The following is a 15202-nucleotide window of genomic DNA, read 5'->3' as shown; positions in this document are numbered from 1 at the left end:
CCGCACTCCTAATTAATCTTCGGAATGAAAGACATTACTTTTATTACACTTAAAATGTACGCTGTTGTTATTATTATTATTATTATTACTACTATCATTAACAATTTTAACCTGTTAGCAGTAGTGTGTAATTAAGTTACTTTTCACCAATCTAAGTTTTTCAATGTTTACGAACAAAGTGCTGTTTTTAAAGTAAGCATTTCGATTTTTAAAAAAAGAACATTTCAACGAAACAAAATAAACGGAGTTAGAAACTCGTGGGCGGCCCCTACTAGTCAGTTGTACTCACATTTCACACTGCAGATAGACATCAATATATTGCAGTATTGTGGGTGCGAATCGACACAACGTGTCTATTGCATCGTTGTTATATTATAATATGTATATATTACTTGCTTATATATGTACATATGTTGTTTTTTTGTGTGCTAAAAATATCAAACTGTTTAATATAGTAATTATGTGTGTTTTTGTTGCTTAATACTCGATAAGACTTTGACATGCTTGTTTAAAAAAGGTTTTAAAATTGGTGTATTTGTACGAAAAAGAAAACAATTGATATATTTATTATAAGAGCAAAAGGATCCACTTCCAGATGACCAAGGGTAGCCGATGCAGCTACTGACAATACAGAAATTGTATTTTCAACAGCATTTGGTTTTTGAGATCTTAACATGACGGACAGAGACAGAACAACAAAACAGAAAGTATTGAAAGAACAAGAAAAACAATATTTAAAAAAATTGTTAAAAAACAACGTATAAACAACAGAAATAACTTGTAATGCATCCGCTTTAGTGCATTTAATTAGCGCATGCGCATGCAGGGCAGCCTGTGTTTGGGTCGTAGACGAAGATAACTGAACTGCAACCCAAAGTGCATGTTAAAGCTGGACAATGGTTAACCAGGGACACGACAGACTGGGTCGTGATATCCCCAAGGTGAATGATCACCGTCTGGGACAAGATGCGGGCAGGGTACTGGCAGATGTACGAGTGGCTCTCGGCGCCCGAGAACAAGATTAGAAACGAGCTGGTCTCGCACGCATTCTCCTGCCACTTCCCTTCGGACAACATGTCCACCACCACACAGTCTTTGGTATCGTGGCCGAAGGAGGAGGAGCTGGGGCCCTGACCATAGTCCCAGTTGGAGTACGACAGGGCTGTGCCGTCCTCCCACAGGTATACACCTTCCGTAGTGATGTCGTTGAGGCCTAGCCACACCTTGTCGAAGGAGTCCCGGTAGGTGTGGGCCAGCTGGTCGTAGATGTAACTCTGCGTCTCTTGGTCCCGCACGTAAACCAGGTGCCCGCCGTTACTTTCGCAGTCAGACTTGGCAGCGGAGTGTGTCGCATGGCGGAATGTGACGAACCTGTAACAGTAGCCGCCATGTACTTGTAAGTACTGATCTCTGGGCAGTCCTGCAGGGCATGCGTCTAAGTCTGACGCTCCTGTAGAAGATGTTAAAATGTTCATTATTTACTTTGATTCAATATACAATCAATATAACTTGCTTTATTCATAACAAGCTTTATTTACGAGTTCCTATATTCGCGTCTCTCTTTATTCGCGAGTTCCCTTATTAGCGAAGATAGATAGATAGATAGATAGATAGATAGATAGATAGATAGATAGATAGATAGATAGATAGATAGATAGATAGATAGATAGATAGATAGATAAATAGATGGATAGATAGATTAGATAGATAGATAGATAGATAGATAGATAGATAGATAGATAGATAGATAGATAGATGACGGATGGAGGGATGGATAAATGGACTAAATACAATAACGACTACTGTACCTATGCATTGTAGACACACACAGCTCAGAAGCAGCCAGAGAAGTCTCATTTTTGACACAGTTCTAACTTAGAGATAAGACTAATGTAGTCAAAATGGCGAAATCATGTTTATTTATGGATTCGTTGATATTCTCTTTGGTATCGATTCCTGGTTCTGACTAAGTCGAAAGCTGTTATATTTATATTTATATATATATATATCATGGGCGTAGCCAGGGGGGGGGGGGTTCTTGGGGTTCAACCCCCCCCCCCGAAATGAAATCCCCCCCCCCGCAGGGGGGGGGGCGGAATTAAGTGACTGATTTTTGCTTTCATTTTGTTTATTTTAGGTGAGATTTTAATACTAAATCATCACTTACCACAGCACAGCCGAGGCAGTTTTGAGTTAAAAACCCTCTAGCAGGGGGTTTGAGTTTAAATCCCTCTACCAGGGGGTTTTGAGATTTTAAAAACACCTATCAGGGGGTTTTGAGATACAAATCCCTCTACCAGGGGGCTTTGAGTTTAAAACCCCCTACAGGGGGTTTTGAATTTTAAACCCCCTACCAGAGGTTTTTGCTGTTAAATCCCCCTCTTCTATAAAACAAAACAAAAAAAAAATGCAAACAACAATCCCCAAATTCCAACAGCACAGTTGAGGAAGATTTTGATTTTAAAACCCCATCCAAAATTTACAATAACCCCATCTTCAATATACAAAAAGCAAATTACACACTCAAAATTCTATGAGCGTAGCCAAAGGGGGTTTTGAGTTTAACCCCCTCCCCCTTCCAGTTGGGGTTTGAAGCTAAAAAGTACCTCTTCAATATAAAAAAAAAGCAAATTACACACTATAAAATCTATGAGCGTAGCCAAAGGGGTTTTGAGTTTAAATCCCCCTCCTCCAGATGGCTTTTTCTTTAAAGTTTAAAACCCCTCCAGATGGTTTTGAGTTTAAAATTCCCATACAGCGCGTTTCGAGTTAAAAACCTCTCTCTTCAATATTATTTTAAAGCAAACTACAGTCACCAAACTCTATGATCATAGCTAAATGGGGTTTTGAATTAAAAACAAAACAAAACAAAAAAAAAAACAGAGATTTTTTAGTTTAAAACCCCTAAACAGATGATTTGACGAAAAATCTTTCCTTTTCGATATAAAATCTAAAGCGAAATACAGGCATGTAATTCCAAGAGCGTAGTCAAGAAAGGTTACAAATTTCTAACAGTGGCTTGGGCTCCATTAATTAATTGTGAATAGTCTTCTGCCGAAATTGAAAATCATTAAATGTGTCTCAACAAAGATGGCTAAGACAGATTTTAGGAGTCAGTCATAGAGATCGGGTCTAAATCAAAGAAATCATATACCGAACTGGGAGTCGAATCCTTAGTAAGGTTGTGACAGATCGTCGCATGAGGTTTTGAGGGACATGTTTTCCGACAAAATGAATTACGCAAAATAAGAGTTGCGGAAACAGCGAGAGGGTCTAAGTCAGTAAGAATAGCACATTAGGTTTTTGAAATAAAACTTTTTAATAGCAAAATAATGCACTGTAGATACCTCAGAATATGCATTTTGTTGGCTTTCAGTACCAGAAATAGTGCTCGGCGGCGGGGCTTCGCCCCGCGCTGGGGGAGCGCTGCAAACTCCCCCAGACCCCCTTGCTAGCAAGGGCGGGGAGTCTACAATAAACAATAAACGTCTTCCGAAAGGGTCAGAATGTAATAAAGATTAATTATGTACACACACATATATATATTTTTTTCGCGTGGGGGGGGGGGGGTCCGGGGGGGGGGAAATCCCCCCCCCCAAAACCCTCCCCGAAAAAAAATCCTGGCTACGCCCATGATATATATATATATATATATATATATATATATATATATATATATATATATATATATATATATATATATATATATATAATGTAGTTTATACCTTTTTCAAACATAGTTTATCAACAGCTCTTTTATTCTGTACACCGGATACACCAAAAAGCGAACCATTTAATTTCTGTGTTATATTTTTTCAGATGAATATCTCTCATTAATATTTTTTTTAATGTAACACCTTCATTGTACAACTTCAAATAAAACAAAATATATTTATTTAAACAAAATTACAAACAGAGTCTGTGTTACAACAACATTTCAATCAGTATTCCATTCAATGAGTTAGTAAATGGAAAAATATATTTATCCATCGACACTTTTTCCATTGTGACCTTAAATGCAAATTTGTTGTAAAAATGCGAGAATATATGAATGAAGCTTGAGCTATTAATGAAGAAGTCTGTCACCTTTCTAAAAAAGTTTTTCATTTAAAAATGTTTTTTTTTTTTTAAATCAGCTTGCATATAATTTAAAAAAATTAAAGAGCTCACTTTTGAAAAATAAAAAAGTAGCCATTGCATCGGAACTTTAAATGATCTAAAATATCATGATGTCCGATTTTCATTTTAATTATATTTTCTGAAAGATCTAAACTGGATGGACGGACAGACAGACCACACTAAACTAATAGAATCCATTCCACTTTCGGTGGCGGCAAATAATCAATAAAAAAATATGTCTACCGAAGCTGGGTATCGAACTACTACTTTGGCACCATCAGCGCGATGTACCATCGACGTTACCCACTGAGCCAGAGGTACATTGTATAATTGTATATTTATTTATTATTACTTTTACTATATAGACATGTAGAACTAGATTTAGATCTAGACTTAGATCTAGATTTAGAACTGTTAAGATCTAGTCTAGATCTAGTTCTAAATCTTGAATCTAGATATAGGGCCAATAAGATTTACGTAAAAATAGAAGTAAAGTTTAGATAATCAATCAATAAACTGAATTAAGATTTAATAAGCAACTCCGTTGTCGGTACACTACGGCTACTACGCCATGTTTGTTTACAGCCAAACTTTAATTAATTATTTTTTAATTGAAAAATTATATCGGTCTGAGTTTTCTGCGTGTGGCCATCGAAATAGTAATTCGCTTCTCGGCAATATACATCAACTTTTCAACTTCTAGGAAAATTGTTTGAATCGTTTTTGAAATCCGCGTCCAGGTTCCACCCACCCAGGCTCTATAAGGTTCTGACTTGAATAGCGGTATTGTAAAAATGTCACTGAGTGTAAATAAATGTAAAATGTTTGTTTGTTTGTTTGTTTTACATGTTTCGGATGTTCCTTCAGAGTTGAAGATAATTACTTCCTAGTCCAAACCTCCCGCAGGACGACGGGGGATGGGAGCGGGCAGAGTTTGAACCCTCGACCATCCATAAATCTGAACGACAGTCCAGCGCGCAAACCGCACGACCAGGCAGCCATCCATGTCATCTGATCGTATGTGCAACATTTTTCACTTACTCTCATTATGGGTGGATGAAAAAACCTAGGAAAAAGAAAAAAAAATTGAATTTTGAAAATGGCTCAAACGATTTTTATTTTTTTTTAAATTGATAGTTTTAGTATATCTTTGGGAAAAATCACTTGTTAATTGTCCAGATAGTGAAAACTCTAGTTTGATGGTTATAATTTTTCAGAATTACTGAATCATTTTAAAATTAAATTTGCATTACTTCTTTATAATGAAGATTTTGTGTATCACATTACGTCACACGGCGTCAGTGGAAATTACTGCATTCAACGGGAAAAAAAATAAAATGATTGTGCAAAGATCACTGAAAAGAAGCATTGTAAAAAGAAGCATTACAAGAAATAGATCGAAAGGGAAATTACAGACCGCCATCACATTCTTAAAGTAGGGATTGGCTTATATATATATATGAGTGAGTGGGGATATATATATATATATATGTGTGTGTGTGTCTGGCATTGTCTAGTACAATTTTTGCCCACGTTATTTCTCACGCACCCATTCTTGGATAAAGTTGAAACTTTACATAATTATTTTTTGCGCCTGATAAAACATGAATTAATAAAAGAAATAAACACTTAGTTTAAATTAATTATTAGCTTTTAATTATTTTGTTTGGTATCGAACGAGGGAGATAAATGCTACTTAGTGAGAGATGTGGATGTATATGTAAAGTGATTTCCCTTTTATTATGTTTTGTAAACGTTTTCTCTCCCACTGCCCATTCTTAGATCTAGTTGAAATTCCGCACAATTATTCAATCTTTATGACAACGAGTGAATCAATTACAAAATAAACTATTAGTTAATCCATTTGTGGTAATTAATTAATTTTGTTTTTATATATAGAAAGGGAGCTTATTCATGTAGTATTGAGATATATGAATGATTTTTGCGGGCTTTTTTAACGTAGATAAGTTTTGTTTTAAAAAAAATATATTTTTTTTGTTATTGTGCTTGTTTTTATTATTTAATCAATTAATATTTAATCTTTTCCTAATACATGTAATCGATTCCAGTGATTCATAAGTGATTCATAAGTGTTTCCTTTCTAGATAAGAATATTTTCTGCTTTAAAAAAAAAGAAAAAAAGAAAAAGGAATATTTTACAGGCTACACCATGTTAGTAAAATGTGGGCGTATTGTCGAGTAACACGAGTACCTGTCATCTTCTATCAAGGTTTAATACTTTATTGATAAAAAAAAGCACCAAGGGCGCACTGGCTATATGAACATTCGAGCAATGACAGTAAAGCCTGTAACAAATTTTAAAATACGCTCTTTTAGAAGAAGCCAAATACCAATAGGGCTCACAAAGGTCATTGAAAGAAATAAACGATAGAATGTTTAGCGGCCACCGAAAGGAGAAAAGATGCTATTAGTTTTGTGTGGCCTGTTTGTCCGTCCGTCAGTCCCGTTTAGATCTCAGAAACTAGAAGAGAAAATGAAAATCGGACATCATGATATTTTAGATCATTCAAAGTTCTGATGCAACGGCTACTTTTTTTCTTTTCCGAAAGTGAACCATCTAATTTTTAAAATTATATATGCAAGCAGATTTTTCAAAACATTACGCCACTTTTCAATGAAAAACTTCAGGGGAGGTAAATTTTTTATAAAAGGTCATGGACGTCTTCATTAATAACTCAAGCTTCATTCATAGATTCGCGCATTGGTACAAAAAATTTGCATCTATGGTCACAGTGGTAAAAGTGTCATTGGATCATTATAAAATATATTTTCCATTTATTAACTAACTCATTGAATAGAACACTGATTCAAATGTTGTTTTTAAAAAAGAATTTTGATACGAACTTCGTTTTAGTTATAAGTTTCAAAAATAACGAGCTACTTTTATAGCACGCAGTTTTGACATATCCTCATTATTAAGACCTACACTTGATGGTCTAAATAAGACTAAACAGAGCCCAGATCTAGATATATTTATATATCTTCCTTTGCCGACTTCTATCTACATGAAGAAACTTTTACAATGCTTAAAATGTATATAGTTAACACTATTTTTGAAAAAAAAAAAAACTGATCGTAGACCTATTATATATAGGTCTGTGAAACGGACTCATTCAAGTGAAATTTAATTACCTAAATTTGGATTCTATACATAGTATTACAAAAATACAAGATTACAAAGACAGTTTTAAATTTTAATTTTAAAACTCAAAATCGCCCCCCGAAGTGGCCCACCCAGCCAGGTAAAAAGGCATGTTTCAATAATTTCAGAAAGAATATCAGAATGAAATTCTATTAAAGACAAATGACAGAGAAGAACGGAGAAAGAAGGTTGACAGATCTTCTGTGGTGCCCCAAGGGTTTAGCAGACCAAACGATAGGTGAAAGTACTGAAAGTGAATGTGTAGTTACATATGAACCTGTCCTAACGGATGTCTTTTAACGATTATCTAATTGTTTTGTAAAGGGTCAATCTCTTATTCAAAGCCTCAAGAAAAAAAAAACATTTCCGAAAAAAAAATTCTTTAGTTAAGTGTTACACCATGGAACTATACTAATGGAACACCAGCTTCGAGATTTTATGATCAGAGTGCCGTCGCGCATCTTTTTTCGCGCACCATACCAATTTGAAAAATCGATGAGGATGCCAAAGAAGAAATTTACTCCGAGAGCCACTTGGATTGACCTTCATTGAGAGTAAAACTTCCCCACACTATATTTTATTAGATCTGTAAAAACTTTATCCATTTTCTGACTATCTGATAAAATAGATACAATTTCCCTGAATAATGGATCGTCATAAAAGATTTTTTTTTAAGGCCACTTCATTAAAATAGGTGTTTCCAGTACTTCCTCATTTGGGTATTTTACACAAAATCTGGATTTTTTTTATGTACATGTCATTTTTATCATCTGTCCCGCGCAACCAAACCATCCACTTTTCCCGGTCACCAATGTTCTTAACAAGATATCAAGAGAGAGAGGCTGGTCCATTATTTGCGTAGTCCAGCCAGCTTTTTTTTTTGACAACCATTTTTCGTTCTCTCTCATGAAGGATATGTTTTGAAAATTAGTCTTACAAAATACAATTCCAAACCAACTCATGCAGTTATCGTCTTTTCACAGTATTGAGGAGTCATCCTTTTTGCTAGCCAGAGTGTTAATTGCCAAAAGTGAAAAATTCATTTTCTTTAATTTTTTAAAGTAAATATTCATAACTATATCTTTTATATAATAATATATTTTTAAAATAATAATCTTTTATATAGACATGCTTTAATAGATCTAATAAATGATTAACTCGGACCTACCAATATGGGTATATAAATACTTAAATCTGGGTATTTAAAATTTCGAATGCGAATTTTTAAAAAACTGAACTTATATTGATCTAGATCTCTTGTATAATATCTAGAATAATATAGATCTACAACACCTAGGCCTAGACTAAAGTTAAAGACTAAGGTCTAGATTTATTTAACGTTTAAAAAAAAAATCAATAGATCTAATATAGACAGTCATGAGATCCACTCTATTTTTATAAGATCTAGACCATAAATGAGATCAATGAATATGAATATTTATAGATCTAGTCAAATCTAGTGACTCTACTAGTCTAGATCTATCGATCATCTATGATCTAGTCTGTCTATAGCTATACTTACTATTATACACTTTTACAGTATATGAGTATACTCATACGAGTCATACTGGCTATAGTATACTATAGTATAGACACTATAGTTAGTATAGTTAATACTTTTTAATAGTAGATCTATAATCTATCAATTCTATCTAAATTATTCTAAATCTAGACTTCACTTTCATATCACATTCAGTCATTCACACGATTATTGATACAGACAGTGAATGAAACGAATGCAGTGGTTATACTGATTATACTTAAAGTGACGATACTACTTATTATAGATCTACTAGTTGATAAACATCATCATCATAGATAATAATCTACATCTATAATCATAGTGCCCTTTATTTAGTCAATATAGTCAAGTCAAGGTAGTGGAACGTAAACTCGAAGGTTTAATACAATATGGTATGAGTCTATGAGTTAGTATAAGATCTAATTATTTTGTTACTTTGTATGTGACAGTATGTCAATGTCTCAATTAAAATAATTAATATCACCAGCCATATCATTTTAAATATTTAAAAAGTAGACATAGATTTTTATTATATTATAAATAGATAGATTAGATCTACATATAATTTTACAAACTTTAGAAATGATTGATTTTATTTTTTATTGAAAAGCCTTCTAGACTAGATCTAGCATCTCTAGCTAGACTCTAACATGTAGATTGTAGATCTTTGAATTGGATCGATATTCACCTTCCTAAATTGTCTCTAAAGTCTATAGCTGATTTGAGAGGCCCAACGAGGCAAGACGAGTCTATTAGTACTCTGTCTTGATCTATCTAGTAGGCCTACTAAGCTAGTGCATTAGCCATAGTGTAGTCAAATCTTGACAACTAGTCTTCTAGATCTAAGCTTCTAGAATAATTAGATCTAGATCCAGTTTAGATTTAGAGTATAAAAGTTTTTACTACCTAAAATACTAAATCTACTGATCTAAATTCTAGATATATAGATCCAGTTCAGATTAGGATATAAAAATATTCCACTAGCTAAAATTCTAAATCTACTGATCTATACTTAATATGTTAGATATTATATGACATCTATCTACAAAAATTATTATTAAGATATAATTATAGATTCTAGACTAGTTATATATGTACATAAAATATATAAATAAAAGATAAAATTTATGCAGGCCTAGGTCCCATAAATTTATAATTGATCCAGATCTATCAGTAAAAGTTACCTTCGATTTGCAGTTTTACCCAATCTAATCTATACAAGACAATTTATAATCCATGCCTTGCCTACACCCCATATATATTAGTTTCCATTCCATGCCATACCCAGACCCATGAGTTCATGAAATAATAAATGATGTGGTGCCAAGTTGGATCTATCCCCTGAAATTCAGTACTTTAATATAAAACTCACATATCTAGTTAATTATTTGCTGACACTCTGATAAACTTGGACTTGTGTGATACATATATGTTTCTTATCAGATTTAATTAATGAAGTTTTGGTGCATTTTAACCAGTAATAAGGCTACAAAAGTAGCATCAGGTGTATTCTAACCATTGGTATTTTTCCTGGCAACATTTCTATTCTAGTCTGTGATAAATTATAAATAAAAAAAAATGTTTGTAATGTTTCAGTTATTAACAAGTAGAACCATGGCAACCAGTTCTGATGATGTACCAGAATGGCTCAAGGATCATACTTTTTCTACTCTCTGGGCATCCATTCAATATTTAATGTAAGTACTACTATACAATTTTTATTTTAGTTATCTAATAGATGTTTTATGAATTGTGTGATTTTCATGGTCAAGCAACATCCAAATATCTGGGATGGAATTTAACATTTTTCTCTAAGTTTTTTATTTTTTTTATTTATAACACTCTTAAGCACATTCATCTTTCATGAATGCCTAATATACCTTGGCTGTTGTGCAGGCCATTCCTTTACAATAAACTGTTAGATGAAATTAGGCAAAATTGTCTGATAATTTGTATACTTGATACAACGTTTTCAATTTAATAATATTATTTTTTAATTGTAATGTTTTCAAAAGAAATTAACCAATATGCCTAATTGTATAATTACAGTTATGTTTGGAAATGCAAGAAAAAGGCATGCATTCCTGAAAAGTCAATGATTGGTTGCACCTCTTAAAGGTAAGGTACTGCAATTTTTCCCATGTACTTTTCTCATAAGCTGAAGTACTTGTATTTTTGAAAAACTAGTTTTCCATGAAAATGTAAATCATAATATATGTTATAGTTGCTTTTAGATTAGTTCAATGTGCATCAAATTAACTGAACATCTGCCTTCACCTATAGTAATAATTCATAACTATTAAGGTCAGGGCCATGTCTACACATTAACGCAGTAGCTCCTTTTAGGTACAGACTATTTTTAGAATGGCAAAATTATATAACTATAATTAATAACATATATACGTTTAGCATGGTCAACACATATGTCACACATATTTTTTATTTTTTTTTTAAATCTTTTTATTTATTTTTATAACTAGATAACTTTCTGTTATGAGAAAAGATGAGATTCTTGGACTCCTGCATAGCACCACCAGAAAGGAAAATCCCATCATGTTGCAAAATAAAAGTCTTGGACCAATTTTAATTTAAGATATATATATTATACTGTAAGCTGTATACATATTTATGTATATCCTGTCATTCAGCCAACAGGTTTGGATTTAGTATTTCTTTAAATCTGTTTGATATTGTACTTGAAAACTATTAATCTGAGCCCCATTAAAACAAGAGGTAGTGCAGTGGATGAGTGGTAAGGGAAATTTTACTTTTTTAAAATTAAAATAAGAATCTAACAAAAGTAAACATATAAAATATGGTGCATTCTCCTTAAAACTAAAACCTGGTGCAAAGGTTTAAAATGTTGGCAAAAAAAAAAGCAACATCAATTAAATATTCTTAATTCCCTTTGCAAAACTTACTGAGAAGAACATGCATGTTGTTCCCTCATAAGTTTCTTGACAGAGGAAATCTTGTTTATATTAGATTTGAATTAAGCAAATTAAGAAAAAAATTATAATCATTATTTCAAATGGTTGTATCTAAACCTTATGAATTATTTTTCAGTTATAAGTATATTGAAATGAATGGATAATCATGAAATTGTTAAATAATTGCTGCTATCATTCCATTGACTAAAGAACCATAATTTTTTTAAAAATTAATTTCAAAATTAATTAATTAATTAATTTTCAAGCAGAGTTCACATAGATCTTGAGTGAAATTTTTCTTTTTTTGACTAATGCTTCAATTTTATTGTATCATTAGTTTTTTATTTTTATTACCCAGAATATTTTAAAAATGAGTACACTATTTTCATGTAATAATGAAACTTGGTATTCACACATCAAAATACGCTATAATCTTTAGGCCATATAGATTTGTATAAATATAAATTAACTTTCTCAAATACATTGTAAATGTATATTGTTTGGATAAGAATAAAGTTTTTCTGTAGACAATTATTGTTCAAGATTTGTTGATGCTCCTGCTTAATAAATTATATACACAGGTCATTAGTTTTAACACACTACTGACACAAGAAAAACTGGTCGCCCCCACTTCCATTACATAGATGTAATAAAACGTGACCTCAAATCAGTGAACATCAATACTGACAATTGGGAAGACATAGCTTTAGACCGCAACAGATGGAGAGACAGTGACCAAGAAAGCTATGGACAGTGAAAGTACATAGGTCTCAGCTCAGGAAGAAAAACGTACAATCCGAAAAATGGCCAGCTCCTCTACCACCGAAGCAAAAACCACCTTAACCTGTGCTATCTGTGGATGGGAGTGTCTCTCCGAAATAGGGCTCCACAGCCACATGAGGAAGTGTGCTCTGAGATGAAACCTTAGTCTTTCTATTTCTACGACTGAAGGAGGCCAATGATGATGATACAGGTCATTAGTTTTAACACGTCTGATAATAAATGACAGTACAAGAATGAAAATTTGTCATTATTTCAGGTGCTTTAGGCCTACATCAATGTGAGGTACCAGTACTTTGATTGTGTCATATAACAATTTAAAGCAACATTTTGAAATGAATAGTGTGTAGAATTGACAGTAAATACATTTAAGTGATGGGCTGTGATCTGCATGAATTGAATTTGTGTTTTTGATCTTTACTTCAAGTAAATGTTAATGAACAATTAATTTTTAATGAATAAATAATTTAAAAATAAATACAAAGAAACCATAAACATCTACTTTATTTTAATAATTTTTTTTCATCAGAACAGAATTTCCAACTTTGCATTCTTAAAATAAAATATAATTTATTTAGAGTAGAGTCAGAACACAAAATCATAGTTTTGAAATTAAGTAAATTAAGCTAAGCTGTGATCTCTTATAAACATTTGTATATAGACTACACACAATTTAATTATTATTTTTCATCAAATTGCAGGAACTAGTACATGTACTTATGCATATTTGAAAATAAAAAACCTTAGTCAATGAAATAGTAATACTAGTAAATGAGATAAAAGTAAACTAAATATCATCAATGCTATTGAAGCCACACTTGTTTCTTTTTATCTTGTTTGGTGGACTGCAATTAAAGTTGCTATTAATTTTACTGATTGTCTTAGCTGAAATGCCAGTGTAGTCTCTTTGAATCCTAAGCTTATTTTCTTGGTTACTGGAAGTCCAGATGTTTGGAGTTTCATTTTAAACACCTATATATTCCAAAATGGCCTTGCGATAGGCAAAACCTATTTGCCTAACACGTCATATGCACATAAAGAGGTACCACAGAAATTCTTTAAAGACAAGCTTAGGCGCCAACTTGCTTTAACTGACATAGAATAAGAGAGCACCTGGTTGCATACAGCTTCAGAGCAAGACAGCTGGAGGTCACTTACAAAGGTGTGGTATACACCAATGAAAATTAATTGCCGAGGGTAGACGGCAAAAAGAAAAAAAACAACTGATTCTACCACAGGTGGACAATGGTTATGCCTGTGCTCAGTGTGGCATAATATGTAGGTCACAGCTGGGGCTGAGTAGCCACTGGAAACATAGCATTCCTCATAAGTCTTCGGAATCAAAGACAAGCCTATCATTTTTGTAGAATAGTTTGTAGCTTCTGTAAATGCATGAAATGCCGTCACAAATGACACAAGTCCTCTGTGAGTTTGATCATAGTTTGATGGATTATAAACATCTTACTTCTTTGCCTTATATTAAATGGTTCTTCTGTCTGTTCCACTAGGTTTATCTAAATATCATTGATATATCGTAACATGTCATCAAAATAAAAACTAGAATCTCTGCAACTGGTTTACAAGTCAGAAGTCATATTAACACTTGCCATTTAAAAAAAAACAATTTAGATTACTGATTAGTCAAATTAGTGACTCATTTTAGGCCTATAATTTTTTTTATGTGAATATATAATGATCCTTTACACTTTGTGACTTTACTAGTAGATCTATACTTTGGAGTAGACTTGTTTGTTGAGCTAAAGTCGGAAGTACACATTGAATTTTACTGTGATCTAGTAATCATCTAGTCAAATGTAGTGTACTACTAGTTACTAGTACTAGATCTAGAGTCTAGTAGTAGAGAGAATAGGCCTATCTGTCATATCGTGATCAGTAGGTGGCTGAAGTTTTATAAATCTATTCCATGACAAAAACCCTGGCTAGATTTAGATCTAGTGGTCTAGACATCTAGATCTAACTAGAATTAAACTAGAAAACTGAATTAGAGAAGTAGCTTTCTGGATCTAGAACTACAACTAGAATCTATATATTACTAATATTAGATCTAGTTGCGTCAAACGCTTAATTTTTGGTTGTTGTTTTTAATAAATGCACATAAAATACATTGTATTTTGGCAATAAAAATACCCAGTTGGTAGTCAAGTAATTCTAATAATTAATTAATGAATGACTCTATCAGTATTTGTTTTAGATCTATCAGATTCATATGACTTATTATTTATACTTATTTTATATCATTCGTCCAAGAAAATCTAGCTCTAGATCTATTTCATTTTAGATTAGGCTATAGTTGTTTTGTTTTTTGTTTTTTTTTGTCATTTTATTTAGGCTACAATATTATCAAGATTAACTTTTTCTTTGTTTCCCACGAGACGTGTATGCCTATAGCCTAGTCCTTTCGATAATAAAAAAAAACGATTAGAAATGCGTAGCTTGGAGTGTCAAAACTGTATAAGCCTCCTATTTTTATTTCGTGCAATTTAGTATATCGTAACAAATACGCATTTGGCGGAACGGTAGACAGGTCTTCATCCAGATTTAGTGTAAATAAACCAAACACAGAAACACTGAAAGATTGTATTTTCGGAATTTAGATTCTATTTTTTGGAAAATAAGTGGCATTTTATAGGGTAATCGAAAAAAAAAACTTTTGTGACGATCTCTTAT

The 15202-nt window shown here is 32.6% G+C and overlaps 1 protein-coding gene and 1 long non-coding RNA gene across 3 annotated transcripts; one reads left to right on the top strand and one right to left on the bottom strand.

The window, feature by feature from the left end:
- Positions 1-774: 774 nt before the first annotated feature.
- LOC106071495 (perlucin-like protein) lies at positions 775-1957 on the bottom strand. Its single transcript, XM_013231619.2, has 2 exons — positions 1809-1957; positions 775-1450 (listed from the first exon to the last, which is right to left on the bottom strand). Exons 1-2 carry the CDS (start codon positions 1855-1857, stop codon positions 804-806), a joined length of 696 nt encoding a protein of 231 aa, XP_013087073.1. The 5' UTR covers positions 1858-1957; the 3' UTR covers positions 775-803.
- A 6802-nt stretch (positions 1958-8759) lies between these two features.
- On the top strand, positions 8760-12140 carry LOC129925209 (uncharacterized). 2 transcript variants are annotated; one of them, XR_008777002.1, is made up of 4 exons: positions 8760-9196; positions 10401-10501; positions 10854-10927; positions 11285-12140. It is a non-coding gene; the product is annotated as an uncharacterized LOC129925209 (long non-coding RNA). The 2 variants fall into 2 exon arrangements; XR_008777001.1 differs by having other exon boundaries at positions 10854-10922; positions 11285-12139.
- The last annotated feature ends 3062 nt before the right edge of the window (positions 12141-15202 follow it).

Source organism: Biomphalaria glabrata, chromosome 3 (assembly GCF_947242115.1).
Source record: "Biomphalaria glabrata chromosome 3, xgBioGlab47.1, whole genome shotgun sequence".
In the NCBI taxonomy this organism is placed as follows: domain Eukaryota; kingdom Metazoa; phylum Mollusca; class Gastropoda; family Planorbidae; genus Biomphalaria; species Biomphalaria glabrata.
Note: the sequence above shows the minus strand (reverse complement) of the source record. Positions and strands in the feature narration are given on the sequence as shown.

Coding starts and splice junctions, on each gene's coding strand:
- LOC106071495 (XM_013231619.2), bottom strand. CDS start 1,857: ATGAGACTTCTCTGGCTGCTTCTGAGCTGTGTGTGTCTACAATGCATA. Junction 1,451..1,808: donor TGTGTGTCTACAATGCATAG/GTACAGTAGTCG, acceptor CATCTTCTACAG/GAGCGTCAGACTTAGACGCA.